The sequence below is a fragment of the Mesoplodon bidens genome (assembly GCF_964165515.1).
Source record: "Mesoplodon bidens genome assembly, chromosome: 1".
Taxonomy (NCBI): Eukaryota; Metazoa; Chordata; class Mammalia; order Artiodactyla; family Ziphiidae; genus Mesoplodon; species Mesoplodon bidens.
In genome coordinates this window covers 103,536,536-103,562,790 of record NC_138176.1, presented here as the reverse complement: position 1 = coordinate 103,562,790, position 26,255 = coordinate 103,536,536, and the positions used below count along the sequence as shown (strand labels likewise).

General features: G+C 55.9%; 1 protein-coding gene across 2 annotated transcripts in view; it reads right to left on the bottom strand.

Annotated features, from left to right (window-relative positions):
* Positions 1-26,255, bottom strand: part of SORCS2 (sortilin related VPS10 domain containing receptor 2) — a 554,389-nt gene that overhangs the window by 13,308 nt on the left and 514,826 nt on the right. For both annotated transcript variants that reach the window (XM_081229160.1, XM_081229161.1), the window contains 8 exons: positions 20,835-20,926; positions 19,802-19,909; positions 12,116-12,236; positions 11,120-11,253; positions 10,228-10,356; positions 7,487-7,658; positions 1,941-2,127; positions 960-1,093 (listed from right to left, as the gene is read on the bottom strand). In XM_081229160.1, coding sequence (XP_081085286.1) covers positions 960-1,093; positions 1,941-2,127; positions 7,487-7,658; positions 10,228-10,356; positions 11,120-11,253; positions 12,116-12,236; positions 19,802-19,909; positions 20,835-20,926 — 1,077 coding nt within the window. The remainder of the gene's footprint in view (positions 1-959; positions 1,094-1,940; positions 2,128-7,486; positions 7,659-10,227; positions 10,357-11,119; positions 11,254-12,115; positions 12,237-19,801; positions 19,910-20,834; positions 20,927-26,255) is intronic.

Sequence of the window (26,255 nt, the reverse complement as noted above, 5' to 3'; positions counted from 1 at the left end):
ATGGTGGCTGCCAGGCAGGGCCTCCACCCTGATCCCTTTAACCTTCTCACCCCCTCCACGCTCAGCTGGGCTATGGGACCTTCATCCTTGGACCCCAGCAGCCGGCTCAGCACCCACCCTGTGGGGTGGGCACACACATCCGATTGGGCCTCACTATTACCTCGGACCTTGTAGACGGGGAGGCAGAGGCTTGGGGAGGTGCAGCGACCGGCCCCAAGAGCTCGGCTGCAAGGGGCTGGGTCGCCATTCGAACCCGGAGCCCGAGCACCTTCCTCGACCCTCCCCGACCCTCCCCATGCCAGGGAAACACAGTCTGGAGCCCAGGGCCCCTCCGGTCTGGGCCCTCAGCCGTTGTTTGGGGCTTTCTGCTTGGCGATGAAGGGCTGTCGTTTGCTGAATAAATGAAGGATCCCCCTTTGGGTCTTGAGGCACCCCCCAGCCTAAGAGTGGGCAGCTTCACCTGCAAAGGCCCTCAGGGTCTCCTACCAGGCATCTTCCCTTGGCTCCCCACTGCCCACATGATACAACCCACAGCCCTGGGTGAGGCTTCTGAGGTGGGGTCCAGCCCCAGGGACCCCCTCCTCCATGAAGGCTTCCCTGACTACTCCCGTGCTATAACTAGAAATGGCCTGATCTCTTCTGGAACTTTCAGACGTGTCACCTGACTCCTTCCTGTGACACCTGTCACACACTAACTTAGGTCACCTACTATGTTCCCACATCTTTCCCTAGGAAAAGGCAGGGTCTGATCCGATTCATCCCCCGTCCACCACACTCAGACATGGCCGGACCCCGAACAGATGCTCAGGGTGAAGGAAGAGTCGGTGTGTGCTCTCCTCACCTCCATGGTGTCACACACTGTGTCCTGCCCAGTATGGAGGGTGGGGCCTGCCCCACTCTCCACCCCAGATGGGAGCCTGTGGGAAGGAGGGACTGCCAGGGGCCTGGGGCCAGCGTACCTGCAGGCTGTGACCAATCCACCAGTAGAAGACGGTGAGGTTGGGGTTCAGGGGCAGCAGCACAGCTGTGAGGGTCACGTCCTGGTTGATGCCAACGACAGGAACCACTTCGAGGTAGAGTGCCTGCAGGGGGGCTGCAGGGGCCAGGAAAAGGTTAGGGGTTAGAGGGCATCAGGGCGCTGGCCATGTCACAGGCTGCTATCAGTCAGTGTCATAATCAACCTCATCACCACCATCACCACCATCACCATCACCATCATTACCATCATCACCACCATTACCATCAACTCTATCATCATCACCATTACCACCACCATCACCACCACCATCACAACCACCATCACCACCATCACCACCACCATCATCACCATCACCTCTATCATCACCACCATCACCACCATCATCAACACCACCACCACCATCATCACCATCATCACCACCATCACCTCTATTATCATCACCATCACCATCACCACCACCATCATCACCATCACCTCTATCATCACCACCATCACCATCACCACCACCACCATCACCACCATCATTACCATCATCTCTATCATCATCACCACCATCATCATCACCATCACCACCACCACCACCATCACCATCACCACTACCACCACCATCACCACCACCATCACCATCATCACCACCACCATTATCATCACCATCACCACCACCATCACCGTCATCACCACCACCATCATCATCACCATCACCACCATCACCACCACCATCACCATCATCCCCACCACCACCACCACCATCACCATCATCATCACCACTACCATCCCCACCACCATCACCGTCATCATCACCATCACCATCACCACTATCCCCACTGCTGCACAGACCACCATGGGTGTGGACTCGAGCCAGCCTGCCTGCCTCTCTGCCCTTGGGCTCCCTGTGCTTCCCCAAGAACCAGGTCTCTGTCACAGGGAGATACACTTGGCCTCAAAGGGACGACGGACTTACAGTTGACCTGGACAAACAGCACTGCTTCATCGTGTCCTGCCATGTTCTCCGCCCTGACAGACACGCGGTAGACACCAGGGCTCTCATAGCGGTGCCGGATGGGCTCCCCGGTCAACGTGAGGTTCACATACATGGCCTTGAAGCCGTCCCCCAGGTCCACCTGGTACTTGGTGGTCAGGACATCGCCCTGCGGGAAACACCACAGGGCCACTTAGGAGTGGCTGCAAAGCTGGGGGCCAGCGATGCGGCATTCACTCATTCATTTAATTGTTCATTCCCTCACTCCTTTCCTCAAAGTGAGTGGCCTGGGGACCCCAGGGAACCCCAGGGAACCAGATCTGTTCTGCCCTTGGGGCTCCCAGCCTGGAGGGCTGGGCTGAGAGCTGTAGGAGGTGCGTGGAAGCAGGGGCCAGGGCCAGGTTTGCATTAGAAAGATCACCCAGCTGCAGAGAGGGAGAGGGGTCAGGGCTCACGGGTGAGGGCAGGGAGGCAGTGCAGGGGTGGGGATAGGGGCCAGGGAGACCCACCGAGGCCTCAGCCAGGAGCCAGGAGGGCGGGAAGGGGCCTAGCACATGCTGGTTGGTTTCAGTAACATGTCTAGGAAGATGTGTGTGTGTAGGAAGACGCTTAGTCTCCCAGGAAATTAAGAAAACATTATTTTTCCCTCTCTGATGCTGCGATTCCTGCATTTTTCTTTTATCTCATTCTATGCAGTGCCAGGAGTGATGCTCGTATGCACGGGCTCTGTGCAGGAAGGGGCTCCCACCCACCACTGCCTCTTCCAGGCATTTCCCCACCCACACAAGCTGTCCAATCATCCGTATACTCCCGCCACGAGCCTTATCCTTCCAATAACCGTATTTTCCTCATAGAGTCGTGGGGAGGAAACTGAGTGAAGGGAACAATAACTTTTTCAAATTTCTGACAAGAAGTTCTCATATTCAGTCTCATGTTCTCCCTCCCTCCCCCACCCCGCATCGTCCCTTCCTGCCATCCCTCCCCCTGCTGCAGGAACACCCAGAAAACCATTTCCTAGTGATCCAGAACGAAGCAGGGTCATCACTAACTGTTTAGCAATCCTCTTATTTTACCCCTGCCAAACCTTAAAACTTGATAGAATACTTTTAAGTAAATTATGTTCATCTAACTTTCTTCACAAATATGGTGTAATAGGTTAAATAGTGTCCATCCCTGCCCCCGCTCCAATTCAGTCCACTTGAAACCCCAGAATGTACCTTTTTTGGAAATAGGGTGTTTACAGATGTAATTAGTTAAGATGAGGTCACACCGGATTAGAATAGGACCTAAATCCAATGACTGGGGTCTTTATAAGAAAAAGAAAGGGGATTTGAGACACAGGGGAAGCCATGTGAAGACAGAGGCTGGAGGGAATGCGGCCACAGCCCAGGGATGCCTGGAGCCCCCAGAAGCTGCAGAGACAAGGGAAGATCCTCCAGAGGGAGCCCAGACCTGCTGACACTATGATTTTGGATTTCTAGCCTCCAAAACTGTGAGAGGAGAAATGTGTGTTGTTTCAAGCCACCCAGTTTGTGGCCACTGTTGTGATGGCCTCAGGGACCTTATACAAGTACGTTCTATTATCCCCATTTTATAGGTTGGAAGACTGAGGCTCTGTGAGCCCAGAACCTGCAGGCTGACCCATGGGCCGGTGCTCTCTCTCCTTTTAAAGGCAGTCTCGTGGGGGCCGGGTGTCTCAAGTCCAATTTGTTCCGAGAGGGAGTGGTTTCCTGTATTGCATCCTGGGAGAGGAAGGTGCTTCTGACTGAGTTGGGACCTGCAGCTTTGATGGGCAGGTGCCACCCCCCTCCTGGGGACCCTGAGTCCTGCCTGCAAGCAACTAAGACAGGTGCAAGTTTAACTATTGAAACATTTCCTTGTTTAAAACACCTTGTCATAATCAGGAAAGTAATACAGTATCAATGTAGGACAAGGAGAGAATACAAAAGGCAAAGCGAAGGAGCTAGAAAGGAAAAACGGTAACATCACTGCAACACCCGCCACCCACACCATGGTGTTTCCAGGCAGATGTGTGTGTGTTTATTACTGAGTGCTTCAAAAACATTCAGATGTTTCATGCTGAGCCAACTGCCAATTCACATGTAATTGTAACGGATAATACAGAGGAGCCCCACGTCCCTGGTACCCAGTTCCCCCTGTGCTAACATCCACATCACAGATAGGGAATCCACACTGATTCAGTCACCACTGAGGTCCCTCCTGCTGCCCTTTCACAGTCATACCCGCCCTTCCATCACATCCCTGACTCCATGGGATTAGAACCTGTTCTCCATTTCTATAATTTTGTCATTTTGAGAATGTTCTAGAAATGAAATCAGAAAGTATGCAGTCATTGGGATTAGCTTTTGCATTCAGTATAGTTCTCTGGAGATTCACCCAGCTTGTGGTGTGTAGTCTGTTCCTTTTGATTTTGGAGTACCACCCACGGGATGGACGTGCCACCATGTATTATCCACTTGTCCACCCAGGACATCTGGTTGTCTGCAGATTCTGGCTGTTATGAATAAAGCTGCTGTGAACCTTGATGTATAGGTTTCCCTGTGAATGTAAGTCTTTATTTCTCAGGAGTGTAATTGCTGATTCCTATGGTAGTTGCCATGTTTAGCTTTTAAACAAACGACTAACTTTTCCAGAATGGCTATAAATTTTACGTTCCCATCAGCCATGTAGGAGGGACCCAGTTTCTCTGCATCCTCGCCTGCATTTGGTGGTGTCACTATTTTCTAGTTTGGCCGTTCCCGGAGGTGTGCAGTGACACCTCTTTGAGGGTCTGATTTGCATTTCCCTGATGGCTAATGACGGTGAACATGGTTTCATGTGCTTATTTGCCATCTGTACATCCTCTTCAGTGAAATGTCTCTCCATGTCTTTTGCCCATTTTCTGACTAGATTGTTTGTCTTCTTACTGCTGAGTTCTGAGTGTTCTTCATGTATTCTGGGTACTAGTCCTTGTTGGATGTGGTTTGTAAATATTTTCTTTTGTGGCTGCCTTTTCATCTTCTTAGGGTCTGTCGCAGAGCAAAATGTCGCCTTTTGACGAAGTCCAATTTATCAGATTTCCTTCATGGATGGGGCTTGTGGTGTCAAGTCTGAGAACTCTGTGTCTAGCCCTAGGTTCCGGCTATTTTCCTCTGTCTTTTTTCTAAAAGGTTTATAGTTTTCCATTTTCCATTTAAGTCTGTGATCCACTTTGAGCTGATTCTGCATCAGGTGTGAGGTTCATTTTTACCGGCTCTTCATGTGCTAAAGCCCATCCTCCCTCCACTGAGGTGCTTTTGCTCCTGGGCCAAAATCAGCCGGGCCTGCTTGTGTGGGTCTGTTTCTGGGTTCTCCATCAGATTTATTTTCAGTGCTTAAATATTTACAGAACTTGGGTTCCCCTAAATCCAAAGCTGTTTCCACACCTGGGTTGGGTGTGTGCGTCTGTGGCTGCGTCACAAATGTGAATGCGTGAACACGTATGTGTGTGTGTGAGTGTCTGTGTGTGTGAGAACGAGTGTGCAACAGTGTGTGTACCCACCTCAACCCTGCACCCACTCCTTCCCAAGGCTCCGACAAGGGAGCCAGCGGCCTCTTCTGGACAGCGGCGTGCACTGGACTCTCTCTCCCAAGAGCATCTTTGTGCTGCCCCCTCACCTCCACCTGCTGCAGCCGAGAGTGCCAGCCCCCTGGGGCGGTGGGCTGCCAGGCGTATCCTGTCCTGGCTCTGGATGGAGCACCGCAGGTGTGACTTAGCTGCTGGGACTCCAGGCTCTAGGGGGCAGCAGGCGGCCGTTTTTCTTGCAAATCTGTCCTGGAGCTCCGGGAGGCAGCTGGGTCCCCTCTGAGGGTCCGGGTGGTCCCAAGCCGGGCTGGGGGCTGCATCGTCCTCTGCTGTGAACAGGGTCCCCCACCACCCCAGGGCTGCCCGAGGCTGCAGCGTGACTCTCAGGACTAGGCTCAGTCGTCACGGGGACGGGGACAGGTGGGAAAGGGAGGCCACCCCAGGATCAGCTCATTTCTGGGGGCCGTGAACCAGGCGCTGTCCACACGGAGCCCCAGGCCTGGACCCAACGCCAGCTCTGTCACTGTTACTGTGTGGCCTCAGGTGAGTGGCTGCACCTGTCTGAGGCTGGGTGTCCCCAGCTACAAAGCCGGCTGATGGGAGCACAGCCCTTAGGCACGGGGAGGGATGACACACAGGCGCCCACAAGTACAGCTCTTTGCTCTGGACCAGAGCCCCCGCTTTCCAACATCAAAGACCTCTGTCAGCATCACCCTACCCCACCTGGGCACATTTTGAAGGACATCTTCTAAACGAAGCACATGCAGTTACAAAGCCCCACTCATTTCATGCTACATATTTGTTAACCGAAGACCCAAATGCGCAAGAGAGCCATGCGCCGGGAGAGGCTGGGACCCTGGGGTGGGAACAGGGGGTTCTGACCTCCCCTTTGTGATTTTCTGTCATTTTGAATTTCCTGCACGTTTGTAAGTTTTTCTAATTTCTGCTTTTGAATGTTCTATAATGAGCATTTGTTATTTCTATAATCAGAAAAATAAGCATGCTGCATATTAGTTTAAATAGACTAGAAGGAAATTTTAAAAATTAACAGTGTCTACCTTAGGAGAATAGGATTTTGGGTGATACATTCTTATGTTTTTAATGTGATTTTCCAGCGTTCTACAATGAGTATATACTGTTTTTAAAATCAGAAAAAAATGTAACACTTGTACTAAAGAAAAAAAAAGAAAGACTAGGAGGTGGGGAGGAAATTTATATATTTATATATAGGTATGTGTATATATATATTTGTGTGTATGTATATATGTGTGTATATATATATACAGACACAAAATATTTCTATATCCATCCATCTGTATTTGTATCTATGTCTATCCATTATCTATCAATCTATCATCTATCTATATGTGTTTATCATCGATATCTGTCTCTCCACTTACCTATCCATCTATCTATCATCTATTAAGGAATTTGTCTTTGGCTATGAGATTATAAGTAACGGTGGGTTTTTTGTTTTTTTGTGTTTTGGTTTGCATCATCGCATTTATTTATTTATTTATTTTTACAGTTTTTTTAAAAAAACTTCCTGCTTTTCTTATGATTCCAAAATTAACTAACTCAGTATAAGGAGAGGTTCAAAAAGTTTACGGCCGCCCACAGGAAGGCAGAAATCTGACGTCACCGCGCGGTGAACACACACACACAGAGATGTTTGAAGCCACACCCCCCTGGGCCTGTGCTTGCTGCACGCTGCTCCGTCCCCTCCCTGCCTCTGCCCTCTCTTCCGACTTTTCTGTTTCATTGTTTCAGTGCTGGTCTGGACCTGGGAAGGGGCCCCCGGCCCCTCCCGGCCCCTCCCGGCCCCCCGGCCCCCCGGCCCGCCGGCCCACTCTCTCCTCCCGCAGTTCGGGAACCGCTGGTCCAAAGACGCTGCCCTAACCGACGTTGAGGCGGAGAGAGCGCCGTCCGACACCCCGTGTGCCCGGTTGAAGCGGCGCCTCACCTGTTCCTGCCGTACCACGAACAGCACGTCCTCCCCCGGCCGCACGGCCACCGCCTCGCCGCGGATGCTGACCTGCAGGCCCCGCGGCGGCAGGAGGGGGCACTGCAGCTGCGCCGGGCTCTGCTGCGGGTCCACGCCACCTTCGCACACGTTGGACACCACCTTCCGGTACCTGCAGCCAGACAACGAGTCAGACAGGCGGCGGTGGGGCGGGCCCTGCTGCCCCACCGGACCTGCTTGTCGCCAAGAGGTGGCTCTTGGCTTGGCGAACTCCATTCTTCAACTCCCTCCCTTTTCCCGACTCCACCTGTTTGCTATTTCTACCCCATTTTGGAGATGGGAAAACTGAGGCTCAGGGGAGGGAATGACCAGTAATGGCAGGCCCTGCTTCCGTCACTGGACGTTTCCTTGGTCTGCTCGTATTCTTACAATAATGGTAACAGCTGTTGTTGCTGAGGGGAGGATTGAAGGAGTCAGTCGGAATTTTGTGGCTTTGCTGGGAAATAGGGTCCTGGGAGGACAGAGTGCCCGGGGGGGGGCGGGCCTTACCGCTGATGCACCACATGGCTGTGAGCAAACGTGCTCCCAGGGGGCTCCTCTCCCTATTACATCAAGAGAGTGGGACCAGATGACACCTGATTCACCAGCTCATTCACACAACACGAATTTACTGAGCATCTGCTACGTGCGAGGTGCTGGGGTACGAGGTCATCACTCACAGCCCTGCCCTTGCAGAGAGGACTGTCTAGTGAGGGAGGGAGCCCTCACCAAACCATCCCCCACATCAAGGCAACATCGCAACTGGGACAGGTGCTGGGGAGGGGCAGCACCTGGGAATCTGGTCCCTGAGAAAGGGGCTTTCAGCTAAGACCAGAAGGGTGAACAGGAGAGGGAAGAGCATCCTGGGCAGCGGGAACAGCATGTGCAAAGGCCCTGTGGTGGTGGTGGGGGAGCCAAAGCCCAGAGTGGGCAGCAGGTGTGGGATGAGAGTGGGGAGGGGTTGGTGGGCAGAGCCCGATGGGGTCTAGTAAATATTTAGGAGGTGACAGGAAAACCACTGCTCGAGTGGCATCTTCAGACTTGCCACTTGTGATGCTCCCTTAGGCGACACCGGGATTCTGGGTCTGCAAAACTCACATTACTGCCAAAGTGCCTGAATCTGCCCACCTCCTGTGCCTAGTGCCCCGCCTGCCCTCACGGCTCTGCCGCTGAATGAACATTCAGAAGTTTATCATGCGAAGACGCGTGTGATTAGTTTGGAAGAGAATACACTCCCTACGAGCTACCCAGCCACAGCCCCTTCACACCCGGAGTGTGCAGATGGTATGAAATGAAACCCTCTGCCCTTGATATGGGTCCTGGCTCTGCCATTTCAGACAAGAGTTCCTGCTTGCCAAGCCCTGGTGGGTGCCCTGGAGCAGCTGCTGTGGCTCCCTGAGGGAGGGAGGGAGGGATGGATGGACGATAGACGGATGATGGATGAACGGTTGGAGGGATGGGAGGATGGATGGATGATGGATGGGTGGGTGGACGGATGAATGGATGATGGATGGATGGAGGAATAAACGGATAGATGGTTGGATGACTGGATGGATGGATGGATGATGGGATTTATGCCGCTGAGGTCCAAGACTGCTTTTCTGCTTCAGCTTCTTTCTTCTCAGGCTTTGACCTTCCCCCATCCCCAGGGGCAGTAATGAGGATTTTCTAATAAGTCCATTGGCGGTTTACTCCCTCTCAAAACTTCCCAAAGGGAAGCAGAGACTTTTAGATAAAGCTTGTTTAGGGCCTCTGGAGCGGCAGGTTCACAGCCTTTACACACCTAACTTTTTTTTTTTTTTTTTTTTTGCGGTACGCGGGCCTCTCACTATTGTGGCCTCTCCCGTTGCGGAGCACAGGCACCGGACGCGCAGGCTTAGTGGCCATGGCTCACGGGCCCAGCCGCTCCGCGGCATGTGGGATCTTCCCGGACCGGGACACGAACCCATGTCCCCTGCATCGGCAGGCGGACTCTCAACCACTGCGCAACCAGGGAAGCCCCACACCTAACATTTTTATATGACATTCATCCTTGACACGCAATGTGGTCAGCCTCTGGTGGAGGAAAAGTGTCCTAACGGCTCACACCTGTGGAGCACTTAACCCTCACGTACAGCGTGAGTCCACTACACCACACACTGAGGGACCCGCTCTGTGTCGTGGAGCTAACTGTCCAGTCGGGGGGACGACTGAGTGAGTGTGACAATAACTGAGATATGTGCCCTCACAGGGTAAGCTCAGGGCCCAGGGTGAGTCAGGGAAGCCTTCCTGGAGGAGGCATCATTCAAGCTGAGACCTAAAGGGAGTGTGAGCACCTCTGGCCCAGCTCAGGCCTGCCTCACTCAGTGTTGGTAAATGGGGAAGGGTCCCAGCACTGCAGGGGCTCAGAAGGACTAGGCGAGGGGTGTTACTTCTCTGGAAGGGCTCAGCCTCTGCAGCAGGTGTGAGCTACAGAGCCCTTGGACCTTCTCTGCCTGTTGTTCTCTGTTCGGAGCCAGCTCAAGGCACCTCTTCTCCCTGACGCTGACCCACATGGGCTCTGATTGGAGAGCCCCGAGGGCTCAGTGCCTGGGGTGGCTCTCAGGAACCCCGGCACACAGGGCATTCAGCCCCGACTTCTCTTTCCCTGACTCCATGCGGGGAGCCATGGGCACCAGGCAGAAAAGCAAGGGGTCACCCTGGTTCTGCCCCGTGCTACTCACCCGAGACTGCTGGTGTAGGTCTGGCCCAGGACACAGTCGTCAGGCGGGGACAGGGGGTTAAACCAGAAGTTGGCAAAGCACTTGTCGGCATCGGACTCGGAGGAGGGGGTGCGCTCAAATCCGTAGTCACTGGGAGGAGGGAAAAACGGCCATCAGGAGACAGCATGGGTCAGGGGCCTCATGCTGAGGACGCAGAAGCGGATCCACAGGGCCCTGTCCCAGAGGGAAGACAGGACTGAAGGCCGACAGTTACGTTCCAGGTGAGAAGGGATGCAAAGGGGATTCCAGCAAATCACAGGAGAGCACTGAGCCCAGCCTGGTTGTCCTGGAGGGCTGCCTGGAGGAGGTGGGCTGAATCTCAATGGAAGATCAAGAGGCAGTCAGGGGAAGAGGGGGGGAAGGGCACTGCAGGTAGGGAATGGCCCCTTCAACACTGGTGTAGGGAGACAGTGGTGAAGGTGGCTGACGGAGAGGGGTGAGGACGGCTGGGGAGGGAGGCAGGTTCCAGAACTCAGACGGCCTCCTGTGGGCAGCAGGTGGCCACGGGAGTCCTTGAGCAGAGGCAGGGGAGTGGTCAGGGGGCTTTCGGCAGAGTCTCTGGACAGAGGAGAAGGGGCTGGGTGGTACAGCCGGCCCCCGGGATGCCCTCCCTGTTCCTCAGTTTCCCCTCCCACCTGTGAGCAGTGCCACGTGCCCTGGTTTTGAAACGAGGCCCACAAGTTCTTTAATGCAGGCTGGACCCAGTGGCTGGGTCCTAAGGCACAGAGTAAGGGGGAAGTGATGGAGTGTGACTCTTGAGACCTCCCCCGGCATCACCTGCGGGGACAGCGGCTGCCGGGTCACCAGGCTACTCAGGCAGCCCCAGGGGCCCGTGGCAGAGTGGGACCCTCACCAGAGGAAGTCCGAGTCGCGGCATTGGCACACGCGGGCCGTGAGCGCCGCCGTGAAGCTCCGACCCTTGATGCACCAGGACGTAGGCTTCCTCCTCCGGAAACTCCTCTGCTGGCCCAGGACGCAGCGGTCGCCCTGTGCAGGAAGACCAGGGTGAGGGGCCACGCTGCATGGGCTCCCACCGCTCCTGCTGCCGGGTCCTCACTCGCCCGCCAGCCGTAGGGGCTGGGAAGCCGGGGCCCGGGGGAGGGGTGTGCGTGCCTGAGGCCAACTTAGGGCAGCCTGGCTCCCATCCCACCCGCCCTAGCATTCACTGCGCTCCCACTGTGTACAGGCTCCCGTCTGGGCCCTGAGGGGTGGCAGGGCTGCTGGAAGAGGCCCCTTGCATTCACTCCTCAGTCCTGAGGGTGCCAGGTGGGCCCTGTGCAGCTGGGGTGAGCCGCAGCCTCCAGGACACACAGTAGGTCCTCAGCCAATGATCAGAAGAGGCCACACCTGTGTGAACGGGAGCCGTGGTGCAGGGTCCCCCCAGCAATTCCAGAGCCCCCCTCGCTCTGAAATCCTGTCCTGTGGCCACACCACCTGCTCTGAACTGCACTGGGAGGCCATTTCGAGTCCTCATTTATTCCTCTCTGTGTGAATATGACACATTTTGCTGTAGAAACATGTATGTGTTTGAGATTATGGGGTGGGGCTGCCCCAGTCCCACTGGGGTGTTACCTAATATATGATACACATGCCCTGTTACCTTCCCTCGATCTGAAAACTCCTGGACCCCGAGCACGCCTGTCTTCAGGCTGGCTGGGGCCCTGTGCACCTGTTCCCCTGAGTATGGCTGCAGACTCTGGCCCAGGCAGCCCCAGGCCCCAGAGGGGGCCAGAACACCCCGAAGAAGGAGTGGGCATCTGAGGGGGGCCCTCGGTCCCGCAGGACGGGGACTTTGTCTGGCAGAAGGGGCCCTGCGTGCTGCCCACCCCCAGCCTGCGGCCAGGCCCACCTGCAGGTTGGTGAGGTCCCAGGAGCTGTAGTCCTCCTCGCTGCACTGCCTGGAGAACCAGGGCCGGAAGTCCACCTTGACCAGCTCCCAGTCCGAGCGGAAGCTGATGTGGCCGAAGACGCTGGGGAGGGGAGAGGGGGAGGGGCGGGAAATCACCTTAGTCTAGCCCGTCCCCCAGGTGCCCACCGCTTCCCCTGCAGGCCTCTGTTCCCACCTGCACAGCGGGCCCCGCGGTCCCTCCCCTGCCCCCGCTGGGCTGCCCTGGGACCAGGCACCTGCCCTGGGCCTGGCTGGCCACGAGCATTTGGGCATTGGCATTAGTATTCCCACAGTCATCACATGTAATCTATGGCTCGTTGATGGCGTTGGTGCGGATCATCCCACCTGGCCCCCCGATGGACAAGGAAGCCAGCACGGTAGGGTCAGGAGCCTGGACCCTCCCACAGCCCCTATGCTAGTCCTTGCAGAATTGTTTTGCAGAATGATTCGTGGTCAGGTGTCTGCGTCCTGTGCTCACTGGCTTCTCCTCGCCTTTCTTCCCACCTGACCACTCCAGGAGGCCTGCTCTGCAGAAAGCCAGCTCTGCCTAGCTGGGCCAGAGCCTTTTGACCCCAAGCAGAACCGACAATCCAAAGAGAAGTAACGAGTCATCACACCGGCTCAGAGCGGCGGGGTGGAAAGGATCTCAGTGTGGTCCTTGCTGCGTGGCCCCAGCATCGGTGGGTGGAAGAAGCAGGGGGCGGAGCACCATGGGGGCTCTGCAAAAGCCAGTCCTCTGTGGAGCACAGGTAGTGTGCTGGGAGCCCTGATCTAATCCTCACCACAGCCCACTCTACAGAAAGGAAAACTGAGGCACAGAGAGGTTGAGTAACTTGCTCAAGGCCACACCGCTTGTTTGTGCCATTTCTTCTCCCTCAACAGGCATTGGTGGAGTGCCTACATGTACCCAGATCCCTCGCTCTCTGGGAAGGCTGCTGCTTAAGGGATTTCCACCTGATCCTCCCAACACCTCACATGTGGGCTCCAAATACCACCACAGAAGAGGAGACCAGTCTGTACTTCTCTTGTCCTTCTCCAGTCCACCCTATAGTACCCAGGCCATATTATCAGAGGTCAAGCATCTGGATGGAGGAGGTGAAGCACCCACTCTGGTCTTGGTCCCCTTCCACGCACACCGACAGGAGATACTTGGGGGAAGCCAGTCATGGTCTGAAAGGGTGCAAACCCCGTTCTAGGAGAGTAGTTGAGAAGGCTCTTGGAGTGTTTTCTGGGGGATATGATGGCTGGCTCTGAACGTTTGAGGCTGATATTTGAAGAGGAGTTTTGGAGTTTTGGCTCCATAGGGCACCTCTGAGCCAGGTAGGCCTGGGCTGATACCCATTTACTATGTCTGTGACCTTGGGCAGGTCCATTCTTCTCTGTACCTCAGTTTCCTTGGCTTTAAAATGGGGACAATAACACTGGCCTTTCAGGATCGATGGTGGATTAGCAATGGTTTGTGTAGGGTGCTTGGCACTTAGTAGGAGATTTATACACACATGCACAACACACACTCACTTGTGCACATACACCCGTGCACACGCACATGCTCACACATTCTCACGTGCACACACATTACCTCTACTGCCCAGAACAGTCCCCCAAAGCAGATACCATGATCTTTATTTTACAGACAAGACCCCGAGCCTCTGCAGGGGCTTCCTCTGATCCGAGCGGCCCCGGAGCCTCCCTCCGTCTCGGCCTTGACCTGCCTCTGTGGTCCGCCTCTCCGTCCTCCAGTCCTGGGCTCTGAGATCACTCTTCCTCCCCAATCGCCGGCAGCCCTGGCCTCTCGCCCGCTCGTGTTTGGTTGTGAATAATCCATCCTGCTTTTCTCCTGCCCGAGGTGCAAGTCGGAGCCCCTGCCGCTGTTTCTCAGCCCAGGGCCTCTCCTGATGCTGATGGACGTGGCCCAGCGAGGACCGGACGGCCCGCTTCTCCTCCGCCGGGTCCAGCGGCTCCCCCAGGTGCTGTTTCCGATAGCGAGGTTGTAGGAGGCCCGGATGGTGGCGACCGTGACCATGAAGGTGTGAAGGTGTCGTGCCGGTCCTCTGTCCCGACTCCCATCCTGACACGGACAGCCCTCTCCCTGGGAGTGTCACCACGTGGGGATTTTCTTTGTCACAGTGTCCCCTTCTCCCAAGCAACGCCTGCTGGGTTGGTTACTGAGAAAGAGAGGGTCTTAGGTCCCTGAAGGGACGTCTCTAAGGGACAATTTCCTGGTCCTCACACAGCCTGAGCTGCGTCTCTCGCTCTTCTGGAAGCCACGTTACACTGGAGGTGCCAACAGCAGTAACTGCTGGCCTGTCCTCTGCACCTGCTACGCGCTCGACCTTCCATCCTCTCCTCGCCAACCCCGTGCGGAACGTACCGTTAACGTTCCCACCTTACGGACGAGAAGACTGAGGCGAGGGAACCCCTCAGGATGGCACGGCAGCCACCCACCTCCCGGGGGAGCCAGGGTCGGTCCCCGGGTTGGCGACCACGGGGCTGGGATGCTTTGCCCGGGAAACACGCACTGGCCCGAGCGTGACCTCCACGCAGCCTCCCCGGCTGGCGGCACAGGCCCCGCCGGGCAAGTCCCTGAAAAGAGGCTGGCTTGCTTGATCTAACTAATCCCCTCCGTGTCTTTGAAGTCCTGCCTTTTATGAAACCCAAAAGCTCAGCTGATACTTCGAGAAATTTCTGTCATCTGGCTGATTCTGAGTTTTAGGAAGGAAAGGCCAGAGGGAGGCTATTTATTGCTTCACGATTAATAAGGAAAATGTGGGCCAGCCTCTGCAGGTTAAGGAGGAGCCCCACGCCCTTCAAGGAGCTCACTCCCCTCCCCTAGTGCAGCCCGGGCAGGATCTGGGAGCCCCACTATCCCGCCCCAGGCCTGGGGGGCCCTCACCCCTCTGGTGGGGACGGGAGGGTGAGCAAGGGTGATCCAAGCTGAGGGAAACATCCCTAAAGGTGACTACGGTCAGCTTGGACGTGACCTTTGGGCAAAGAACCATCTGGGGAAATGCTCTCAACTGTGCAGGAAATAGGACAGCGGGGGATAGAGAGAGAGAGAGGCAGAGAGACAGAGGATGGGGAAGGGAGGGAGAGACAGAGAGACACAGAGAGAGGGAGAGAAGGAGAGAGACAGGAAGGGAAGGAGGGGGAGTGGAGAGGATGCTAGGTCTGAGTGGGACCACTTCCAGCAGTCTGGAGAGATGAACCTTGATTCTAACATGCCAGCATGTTCCGTCTTTCAGAGTTTGAATTATTTCTGTGTCAACCGGAATTTGAAAGTGGTCTGATGATGTGGCACAGTGAAGTAGGAGGCCTGTGGGAACAGTTCTGATGCTTTAAAAAAAAAAAAAACTTGAGGTTATAGCATCTGGCTCTGAATTCTGCCAAGAGTGTTCCAGGAATAAAATGCCCCATCTGTTGATGAGTGCTGAAAACCGGGCTGTTTCTGGGGCCAAACCCAGCACTGATGCGGTGACAAAGGGCTTGACGTCCTGAAACTCCTAGGTCAATGCCCTGGGGTAGAAAGTGCTCCTATTTCTCAGCTGGGGAAGCTGAGGCCTCAGACCCAGCTGACTTGTTCAACCTCTGCAAAACCAGCACAGGCCAGCCGTCTCCTCTGGTGTTTCTGATGCTTCCCTTCTGCTCCGTGGACTCTGGTCCTGGAAAACTGGTCAACCAGCAAAGGGTCCAGGCTGAGCCCAGCCGCCACACCACAGAGAGCCCTGCATCAGCCCAGGCTGGGGTCTTCCTCCCTCCCCTGCCCACCCCAGACTGAAACCTCCAAGAGCATGAGGGGAGCATAAATACGTGATGTCCTGAAGGATTTAACTCATTCCAGGGCCAGGGAGGAGAAGAACTAGGTGTGCAGGGAGAAGCACAAGTGGGGCGTTTAGGGAATTAGAAAGGTGATGATTCCTGACCCAGTTTTTATAGGACAGCCTCTGGGGTCCCCCTTCCAGCTCTGGCTCTCCAGGAACCATGCAGAGCTAATGTGAGGGGTCCCCCTTTCCCACCACTCCCTCGGTGCAGAATTATTGAGATTTTTAGCACTTCTAGATGAAGGGGGAATAAATCCTCCCTGGAGATTTCCTATGAGAACAAAATGAGATAACGTTAAAAAAAATGGACCCATAACATATAGTATGTGCTCAATACAGCCTCATTACAGAACTTGTTGCAAGAGGCCATACTGGGAAAGATGTAGGGAGGATGCCAGGCTGCCTCAGTCCTGGTGGCAGAGGAGGCCCCCTGGAGGAGTCACTGAAGCCAGATTTAGGTCTGGCAGGAACTTAGATGGCTCTCCTGTCTCAAACGTCCTAAGAAAGGAGTCCGCACTACCGTTTCCACGTCCCTTTGCTCCATCTTCCGTTCCCAGAAGCCTGGGCGGTGGGCACACAGGCGGCCGTGGTCCCTGGTGGCCCGCGGTGGGGAGCTTACCAGAGCTGTGCTCCCAGCCCCCATCCCAGGCAGCCAGAGGAGCCTGGCGAGGGGGCGTTCACATGAGCACCCACAGGAGCCCCAGGGCAGAGGCGGGCCTGGAAGGGCAATGTCCACCCTGGGCGGTTTCCTTCCAGTTCAGGCCTCGGGCTGGGGGCCAGGCACCCCTGGGGGCTTATCCGAGTGGCCCCTCTGGGCCATTCAGAAGGGTGAGGAACTGGCTCTTCACAGGCGATGGGGAGCCGGCCGGAGCAGGGGCGTGAAAGCCATCGTGAGCTGGAAGGGCAGACAGGAGGGCATGAGTTGTTCTCTCACCAGGGACTCACTCCCAGGCAATGACTCCAGCTGGGCACACAGACCTGGGCATGATCTCCAGGCCGAGTGGGCAGGGTGAGGGGTCCTAGCACCCAGCCACTCCGCTGGGAATGGACGGAACCGGCCCGTCTGCTTCAGAAGGGCTGAGCCAGAGCTGGGGCACAGTTCCAATTCTCACGTGGAAAAGCATCAATCCTTCTGTACCCACAGCTCGTCCTTGGGCCTGGGTCTCACTGGCCCAGTCCCAGTTCAAAGGTCAGCTGCTCCGAGACTCCTTGATCACCACCCACCCCAAAAGCGACCCTTCAGCCTCCAGCCCCTCGGCTGGCTGGCCCTTTTGTATCAGCATCTTTCACGTTATCAAGGAACCATGTCACTCTTGGTTATATTTGATCTGTCTGCCTGGGCCACCAGCTCTGTGGGTCCTTGGGGTCCCTGGTGCCCAGACAGAGGGTGGCACGTGGCAGGCCAGGCTGGAATGACTGGAGAAGGGCTGGCCTTGAGATAGGCTGGGACCTGGGACCTGGGACCCTTTGCTGCAGTGCTGGCACCTGGATAAACGTCTCCTTGAGCGACAAAATACAAAGAAACTCTAAGGGACTAAAAATAACTGTGTGTATGCCCAGTTGGGGCAAATTATGGACAACAAGATACAAAAAGACCAAAACCGCAACTGCCACTTCTGAAGAGCCAGGAGCAAAAGCAGGATCCTGCGCATGCCCCCTGCATACAACCCCACCTAAGGGGTGGGCAGACCTCCTAAGCCACCCCTCCAGCTGACCCCAGGACACACCTCTACCCTCACCCCATATAAGGAAGCAGCTCGCCGCCTCCCTCCGCTGTCCTCGAGGATCAAGCAAGGGAACCTTACTTGTTTTCACTCCCTACTTCTACAGCAGGAGCCTTCCTGGGCTGGGGACTCAGACCCAGCCCTGCCCTCTGGAAGCTTCCTCAAAGTCTGCTAGGGGGAGAGAGGAAGTAACTTGGGAGGCCAACCAGAGACCGAGGTGTCCAAAGTGCCGGGTCCCCTCCCAGCATCAGTGGCCCTGGCCTACATCGGGCTATCATGAGGGGAAGAGTCATGGGGCCTTGGGTGGCTTCCTGTGGCCATCTTAACTCATTTCCACAAACTCATGCTTCAAACAATGGAACCGTATCTCCTCACTGTTCTGGAGGCCAGAAATCTGCGATGTGGGTGTTCACAGAGCGGGCTTCCTCTGCAGGCCCCAGGGGAGGCTCCTTCCTGCCTCTTCCAGCTCCTGGGGCTCCAGGCGTGCCTGGGCTGTGGTCGCATCACGCTGGCCTCTGCCACGTCTTCACATGACGTTGTGGCTGTGTATCTAACCCTAACCCTCCTCGTATAAGACACGAATCATTGGATTAGGGCCCACCCTCCTCCTGTGTGACCTCATCTCAACTAAGCATGTTGGCAAAGGCCCTGCTCCCAAGTAAGGTCACATCCACAGGTTCCGGGTGGACGTGGATTTTGGGGGACACTGCTCTCCCCAGTACAAGCATCATCAATAAAAGCCAAGCAGAGTGCACAGGGCCGGATCTCCTGCATCCAGTGCAGCCAGGCATGCACAGCATCGGCGGGACTGTTAGAAATGCAGAGTTTTAGGCCCCACCCTGGCTTGTGAATCAGCCCTGCCTGAACAAGTGCCTAGATGGGCGAATCACCCAGGAAGGAGGCTTCCAAAGGTGGACCCTCATTTCGTGGTTTCTGGGTGAGCGCCTTGTCTCCCCAGCAGGGCCATAGGGCACAGTCAAGCCCTGTGTGCCTTTTTCAATCCCCGCTTGCTCGGGCTCTGCTCCTGGGCTGTGAGCCACTCTGAACAGGGATGCGCTTGACCTAAGCCAGGGTCAAGGGGCTGGGTTCACAGCCTGGATCTGCCCTTCACTGGCCCATTTGGGTCTTAGGTCCCCTCTGTGCCATGTGCCTACAAGTTCTTCACAGGTGCCAATAGCCAATAATCATCACTACCATTATCACCCTCACCATCAGCATCACCTTCATGATCACCATCATGATCACCATCATGATCACCATCATCACCACCATCATCATCATCACCATTATCACCACCATCGCCATCATCACCATCACCACCATCACCATCATCACCACCATCACCATCAACACCATCATCACCACCATCATCACCATCAACACCATCATCACCACCATCATCACCATCAACACCATCATCACCATCATCATCCTCACCATCAGCATCACCATCATCACCATCATCCACACCATCATCATCACCATCATCACCATCAACACCATCATCACCATCATCACCACCATCACCATCATCACCATCATCATCCTCACCATCATCCTCACCACCATCACCATCAACACCACCACCACCATCATCACCATCACCATCATCACCATCAACACCATCATCACCATCATCATCACCATCATCACCATCATCACCACCATCACCACCATCACCACTATCACCACCATCATCACGATCATCACCATCATCACCATCATCGTCATCACCATCATCACATTATCATCACCACCACCACCATCATCATCAACATCTGAAAGGTTAAATGGACAGTGATCCAGAGCTGACCCTTGACTGTTGGTTCCACCCCTCACCAGCAGGTGATCATGGACAGGTGACAAATGTCCCTGACTAGGGACAGAGTGGCCACTTCCCAGTGGCTGAGGATGAGAGGAAACAGTAGATGGTAAGAGATAAGGAAGCAGGTGTGAAGATGGAGGTCAAAGCGAGGAGGATGGGGAGGAAGGCTGGGGGGTCAGTGTTGAACCTGCCTAGAGCAGCAAGGCCCACGGTGGCCCTCCGCCACGGCCCGCCTGGGGTTCGGCTCTGACCTGCCTGCCCACCTCCCGTGGGCACTCACGTCATGACCAGCGTCTCGTCCCCCGGTTCACTCAGCAGCCCGTCCACAAACACGGAGGTGCTGGTGAAATTGTGCGTGCTCCAGGTGAGGCCCTCGTCCACACTGAACCTGCCGAGAGAAGGGGAGTCACCACCTCGGGGCAGGTGGGAACACATCCTGTGTCCAGGACGAGCTGCCTCACTGGACCCAGCCCTGCCCATGCCCAGGGATCAGAGCTGTCCAGCTGAGGTGGCTGGGAAAACAGGCAAGAGCAGTGGCCAACCACAGGGCCAGTCCAGTGTCTCGGCCACAACAGGATCCCTGACCTCACGCTCTCCTGGGAGGTCACAGCAGCCACCCACCACCAGCAGATGGCATCCACATCTGCTTGGTGACACCACAGCCAAGGAGTCCTGGGTGTGTGGTCTGGGTCCCAAGCTGCTTTGTACCCCTTGAATTGCAGTTATCCAGGCCTTGGAAACATCCAGGTCAGCCCCACCCAATGCCCGAGCCCAGCCCAGGGTTTGCCGGGTCATTGATGGGAGCTTACTCTCTCTCGGTGAGGCATAACAGTATAGCCAGCTGCAGTGCAGAAAGATCTTTTTCAGACTAAAGTGATATTGGCTTCCTGGCAGCTCCCCAGCTCTGCCTTCCAAATCCAGAGTTCATATCTGCCCTCACTTCCCCACAATAAACCTTCACCTGTCTGAAGCTGATGCCAACCCCACTCTCACCTGGGCACACGCTGCTGGCTTCCTTCTCTGACCCCACCTCCTCCACTGAGCTAATTCCTGTCCATGCATAAAAGTCACCTCCTCTGAGAAGCCCTCCCTGCTCCCCCAGGATGGGGTGGGTGGGGGCCTCCTCACAGCCCCAGGCTTCCCTCTGGCCCACCCGACCATGCTGGGTCATCATTCCCCATTTCCTCACCTCTCCAGGCCTGGCCAGAAGCAGCTGTTGGGTGGGAGGACTGGGGACTGTTCTGAGGGGTTCCCAGGTGGGGAGAAAGAGCCCCTACCATCCCGCACCCAGTGTTGGGTCCCGATGGCCTTACTTGAGGATTTTCAAGGGGATGGAGGTGTCCTTGATGGCCACGATCACACCGCCGTGGTCCAGGTAGAGGATGTGATGCTCCTCCTCAAATACCTGCAGAAGACAGCAGCCGGGGGTCTCAGGGCGGGACCCTGAGGAGGGTCGGAGGTTGTTCAGGGTCTGGGGTCGCTCTCCAGTGGGGCAGAACTGCCGACCCGCTGCCTGGGGGGCAGCAGCAGAGTCCGGTTCCCTGAGGCGGGGCCGGCCTGAGGCTCCCGGTGTCCCCAGGCCATCCCCATGCTCCCCCAACCACCCAGACTCAGTACGTGTGGGATGAATGGATGCAGATGGTGATTTCTAGACCACTGACAAGAGAGAAAAATGCAAATAAACACTGCAGGTGGTCCTGCCTGAAGGAAAAACGTATGCACCAAAAAGGCCGACACATGAGGATGAGAAATAGTGGAATTTAGAAAAGCATTTAGGATAAGCATCACCAGCAAAAGCAAACCTCTATTTGACATTAAGATAGTCCACGTGCCACCTCCTTCAGGAAGCCCTCCCTGATGCCAGGTTGCGTGGGGAGCATCTCTGGGCCCCCTCTCCCAGCACTTACTGCACTAATTTGTCATTGTTTCCTCCAGCCAGGGAGCTCCTCAAAGGCCGTTCCTGCCTCTGAACCCTTTCTGTGGCCCGGCACATGCCTCAGCTCACAGCTGGGGGATGAATGAATGAGTGAATCTCCACCAAGTCCTCAGGGGACAAAAGGTCGAGTGGCCTGGACAGGGCTCTTGCAGGAGGAAATACCTCTGGTGACGTCGCTTGTCTGCAAACAGCCCTAGGATGGGGTCCCATTTTACAGATGAGCAAGCTGACGCTTGGAGCTATGGGGGCCAAGCCAAGGCCTCAGAGCTGGTGGGTGGCAGAGCCGGGTGTGGCTCTTTAGTCCTGCCAGGACACCGGGTGTCCCCTCTAGATCTTCCATGAACACAGATACCTAGACAGCCAGCCTGTGTCTTGACTCCACACAGAGGAGGGCACCAATGTCCCCTGCCACATCCCCTGCAACCCTGTACCTCGCCTACAGGAAGTGGCCCCATCACGACCACCTGCAGTGGGCCAGGGCCCCATTCACCTCCCACCCTGTCTGACCGTCTCAGGGCCTGTGGGTTCTGTAGCAGGGTTGCAGGGAAACTCAGGGGGAGACGGGATGGAGCCAGGACCCCACACCCACAGCCCCTCGCCAGGGGCTGCACGCTCACGGGTGTCAGCCGCTCCGCACAGGGGCCTGGCTAGGCCTTTGTGCCTGTGGCTCTGGGGCCCCTCCTGGGCCGGGGAGGCAGCTGCTGCAGAGCTTGGTGCCGAGCGAGGCCGGAATAAGTGCATCTCCAAGCAGATGTTGACCCAAACGTCGCTGCCTCTGCACTTGCCCTGGCAGAAAGAGCCCCGAAAGCTCCCACAACCCGGGGACCCTGTTCTAGAGCAATGAGCGAGCAGGAACGGGGAAATCATTTTTTTAAAAAACCACACACACCCACATAACTATTAACTAGCATCTTCCCCCCGATCTTCTATCTTGAGTCTTCCGTTGTTTGAATGTCTGTTTTTCCAGAGCCGGCAGGAGGCACTTGGGGAGGACCCGGAGCAGAGGCCTCACCTCTTAGGAACAGGAACTTCAGCAGAGCTGGTGGTGCCTCCAGGCCAAGCCCTCAGCCCTGACATCCCATTACCCCCACATCCCCTAACCCCACCAGAACCTTCCAATGGCCCCCATGGCCCTTAGAATCGCATCCAAACCCTTCCCTGGTCATTGGGGCTCTGTATGAGAGGCCCTTGCCCACTCTCTCCCACCTCCCGTATACCAGTCACCCTGGTCTCCTTTCCCTGAACACGTCTCAGGCCCTTTGCACATGCTGTTCCCTGCCTGCAAAGCTCTTCCCCAGATAGTTCCACCTTCTCATCATCTTGCTGGCTTTCCCGCTGCTCACAGGAACTCTCTAGGAAACCCTTCTGGCTTGACTAAAGAGGAGAGGTCCCTTACGAAGAATGGTGGAAGAGACCTGGATACCTGTGAACTGCGCCCTTAAACATGTCTGATGCGGGGGAGGGGAGAACTGGGTGACTGGCACGGGGGCGTCTGCTGCACGTACAGAGCCTTGTTTAATAGCAACCACGCTCAGAGGTCATCTCCCCATTTTCCAAAGAGAGACCAGAGGCTCAGAGACACACAGCGACTTGCCTGCAGCCACATAGCTAGCAACTGGCAGCGCTAGGGTAGACCCCGGGTCTCTGATGGACCGCCTGCCGCATCCACCAGGAGCCGCTGTCACCACGAGCAGGACATTCTCAGCAGGAGGAGGATCTGTGTCCTGCGAGTGACGAGGTCGCAGGGTGGGGTGAGGGCCCAGAGCACTAGCTTGGGGCCTCCGGGATCCACCCCTGCATCTCCCTCCCCCCAGATTCCATGGCCGCGCCTGCCGGGGTCAGAGGAGTCCCTGGGCCTGGGTGTCCTAAGCTCTGGCAGGTGCTCTGGGTGGCACTCTGGATACGTGTGCTGCCTGCGGCTACACTAACCCAGAGAGCACCTCCTGGATGAGGGAGGTGATGTCATGTGGACTTAGGTGCTGTGGGGAAGAACTTTGCACAATTCCCCTCCTCGTCTCTCCACCCGTCAGACACACCCAGTGTTTCAGGTCCTCTGTCTGGGTCCTGGGATCCAGAGGTAGAAATGAAAGCTTAACGCTCCAGAAATTCATAGCCCAGGGAAACACCCCCCGCCCCCTGCAAGGAGACAGACCACCTCCACCCAGTGACTCGCCCACTCAGATTCCAACAACAAGCAGCCCATCGAACCCACCCTCTCTGCCCAGCCCAGGTTCTGCCACAGTACAGGGCTCCCAGCCCGTGTTCTGGGGGTGAATGATGTGCTCCAGTTAAACTCGAGACCTGAGCCAGCGGGCACCCCGGGGTGGGGGGTGCGGGTCACAGCGCATCGGGCGGGGCACGAGCCACTTGCTGGGGCTGGAACTGCGGGCAGGTGGAGAGGCCCGTGGATGGGCCGGGCAGCAGGGCTCGTGGGTCAGCTGATGGTTGGGACTTCCTCCCTGCCGTAGGTGGTTGGGGACACCCGAGGTTTGCTTGGGGAGTGGGGAGAGCAGATTCCCCTTTTAGAAGCTTCCTGGGGGAGGGACGCTGAGGGGGGAGGGGGAGGTGCAGCAAGCAGACAGTCTTCTCCTCCAGGAAATAGTGAGCTCTCTGTCCTGGGGGTTATTCAAGGAGAAGCTAGGCTGCCTCCTGGGGCCTCCGGGCTGCCAGGCAGGGTGGTGGAAACCACGCTGGGTCCTGTGACATGGTCCTAGAGGCACACTGCATGCCCCAAGCACATCCGTCTCTGCCTTTGAACTTGCAGAGGCCTCTGCCCACCCGCCCGGTGGGAGCCCTCCTTCCCACTCCACTGGGGGCCTAACCCGCTTCCTTTCCTGGGGAGATCCGCAGGGTTGGTATAGTGAAAGGTAAGCCGGAAGTGGGTCCTCGGATTGCTCCCAAACAGGATTTAGCTCCGGGGCATGGCCCCGAACGTGTGCACAACCCTCACTTGCACTCAGACCCCACATCATTTGCACCCTCCTCCCGCAAGGACAGGCAGGGGGGCGTTTGTCCTGTCCATCCACTGAGGAGATGGGGTGCCTCCCAGCCATCCCAGGGGACCCCCACGGGCAATTCCACTCTCGTTAGCTTGGGACTCAGGAACAAGGGGGCTCCAACACCCACCACTGGATCACAGGGTCTTTGTACATCCGTTGCTATGGTTTTCTGTGCCTTGACCATCGCCTAGGCAGGGGTCCCCCAATCCTTTCTCTCCCACACCCTGAGTTCTAGAGGGGGCTCCTTAAACGTGTTCTGGTTATTTTTTGATCATTCCAGGGAAGTCATGTTTTTAAAATGATAAATCTCCTCCCCCAAAAATAAATAAAATAAAATGATACATCCCTTAAGCATCATGCACAGTGTTATTTGTAATTCACATTCTAAGAGTTTTCCTGTAGAGACAGCTCATTGCATCCTTGACAAACCGGCCTGAGCTCACCTGGTCGTCTGGCCTTCGTGCCTTTGTCCCACCCTGGCCTCTGCCTACTGCCCCCCACCAGTAAACGCCTTCCCTCTGACACGCACGCGCACACATGGGCATCCCCCGCTCCTCTGCCAGGCACTCGAGCCCCCCATTCCCCCACCCCTCCCCCATCACTGGGGAAGAAATGGGTACCTCAGCTCAATCTTGAACAGACATTCTCCCATTTAATTCTGACAAGTTCCCAAGTTTGAAGTCTAAGCAAATTGCTTGACAAAAGTGGCCACCGTGAATACCTTTCTCTTCTGTTTCACCTGGTCTATTAAGTCTAACAAGCCGGAAGCAGGGGGGCGATTTCTCTGATAAGTGGACAGGTGGTGACCTTTAAGAAAGTTGAGACATGTTTCACTAGTTTTAGTGAAATAGGAATATTATAACACAATAAATCTCTTGGGCCCTTTTCAAAATTCCTTGTTTCTTGCATATTATTAAAAAACACCAGGGCTTTAAACCCAGGGTACAGGTGAGCTTCACACTTTGGGGGTTAACATATTTGTCCAGAGTGGTACCTGGGCAGGGGGCTCTAAGTGGGATACTCAGGGGTGCAAAAAATTGACCTGAAAACAGAGCTTCTTACATCCACCGAAAGAGGAGATGCACACGAAAATTTAATGCATTTTCTTAAGCAGTTAAAGTAGAAACTGTCACTCCATGAAGCTGGCAGACCAGATGAGGCTTTTTTTTTGCTGGAAAGAAATAGCAAGCGTAGAGGGAGACGGGGCCTCTCCTGGGGCGGAGCGCGTGGGTTCGGCTCCTGGGCTGCCTGACTGCACAGGGCTCTGGACCGTCAGCCTTCGCTCCCCACCCGCCCTGCTCTGCGTGACGCCCACTGGCCTGCAGCATCCCGCCCTCCAGTCTGAGAATTTGAGCCGCATGTGGGCATAGCAGGGAGGGGTCCTCACAGTGTGACCCCCAGTGCTGGGGGCCGTTCCCTGCATCACTGCTTTCTCCTGTTTCTTCTCCCTTTCCTGCTTTTTCTTTTCTCGGGCCACACATCCATCATCCCATGGATGTGTCCCTGGAGGCCCAACCCAGACTCTCCGTGGCCCCCCAAAACCTGCTCTTCCCTATTTTCTCTTTCTCTCCCAAGTCTGTGCCATCCACTCAGCAGCTGTCCCTGCCAGGAACCCGGAGGTTGTCCTCGGGGCCCCCACTTCCTGGCCTTTGGGCTCAGCCAAGCTTCTGAGTCCCCGTGTGGCTTCCTGCCGGAAAGCACCTCCAGCCCGTCCCTGGCATTGATCCCCATTGCTTCGATGTTCACGGTAACCTGTCTGACCGTGGGAAGATGCGTCAGATCTGGAATTCTCCAGCAGT